Source organism: Nicotiana tomentosiformis, chromosome 3 (genome assembly GCF_000390325.3).
Source record: "Nicotiana tomentosiformis chromosome 3, ASM39032v3, whole genome shotgun sequence".
NCBI lineage: Eukaryota > Viridiplantae > Streptophyta > Magnoliopsida > Solanales > Solanaceae > Nicotiana > Nicotiana tomentosiformis.
The window spans coordinates 70,742,042-70,743,276 of NC_090814.1; the positions used below are offsets into that span (position 1 = coordinate 70,742,042).

Consider the following 1,235-nt stretch of genomic DNA (forward strand, 5'->3'; position numbering starts at 1 on the left):
GGAGAGGGGGCTGGTATCAGATAAGAGGCCTCGTCATTTTGGAGGTTTCAGTGGCACCTCATTTGGAGGCATGGGTACTTTTGGTAGAGGCTATCCTCAAAGGCCATTTCAGTCAGCACTTCAGGCATCCCACAGTGCTTCGGGTAGTTGTGGCCCTACGTGTCTCATTCTCGGTGCTAGCCTACAGTGCACCATCAGCTCCTATTAATGTGCCTCCGATCTAGATCTACCACAGTGATTATCTGTCCCGTCCGGACCAGTCTCAGCTTCAGCAACCACAGTAGCTGGGAAGGTATTTTGAGTATGGGAGTACATGTCACATTAGGAGGTATTTCCCTAGATTGTCGAGCAGCATGCCACATCAGAGTTCTCATTCCATGGTTCCGGCACCAGTTGCTTCACTGCCCACTCAGCCAGCTAGAGGCGGGGGTCAGGCTGCCAGAGGTGGAGGTCAGACCATTAGAGTTGGAGGCGCTGTTAGAGGTGGAGACCAGCTGGCTAGAGGCCGTCCGAGAGGCGGAGGTCAGGGTGGTGGGGCCCAACCCCATTTTTATGAATTCCCAGCTACACTAGAGACCGAGTCATCTGACGCCGTTATCACAGGTATTGTTCCAGTTTGCCATAGAGATGCTTCAGTTCTATTTGATCCGGGCTCTACTTATTCCTATGTATCAACCTATTTTGCTTCATATCTAGTTGTTCCTCGTGATTCTTTGAGTGCTCCTGTTTATCTTTCCACACTTGTGGGAGATTCTATTGTTGTAAATCGTGTCTATCGCTCATGTATGATTACTATTGGGAGTCTTGAGTCTAGTGTAGATCTCCTTCTTGATATGGTAGACTTTGATGTTATTTTGGGCATGGATTGGCTATCACTGTATCATGCTATGTTGGACTGTCACGCCAAGACGGTGACCTTAGCCATGTCGGGGTTGCCTTGATTAGAGTGGAGAAGGACTCCTAGCCATTCTACCAGCATGGTTATTTCTTATATGAAGGCTCGGCGTATGGTCGAGAAGGGATGTCTAGCTTTTTTGGCCTATATCCATGATTATAGTGCGAAGGTTCCTTCCATGGATTTAGTACCAGTTGTGCGTGAGTTTCTAGAGGTGTTTCTTGATGATCTACTGGGGATTCCACCCGGTAGAGATATTGACTTCTGTATTGACTTGGCTCGGGGTACTCAACCCATTTCTACCACATAGCCCCACCCGAGTTCAAGGAACTGAAGGAGC

At 48.6% G+C, this 1,235-nt stretch overlaps 1 protein-coding gene across 1 annotated transcript; it reads left to right on the top strand.

The window, feature by feature from the left end:
* Nucleotides 1-377: 377 nt before the first annotated feature.
* Nucleotides 378-941, top strand: LOC138907984 (uncharacterized). Its single transcript, XM_070198611.1, has one exon. The coding sequence runs from the start codon at nt 378-380 to the stop codon at nt 939-941; it is 564 nt and encodes a 187-aa protein (XP_070054712.1).
* Nucleotides 942-1,235: the final 294 nt, after the last annotated feature.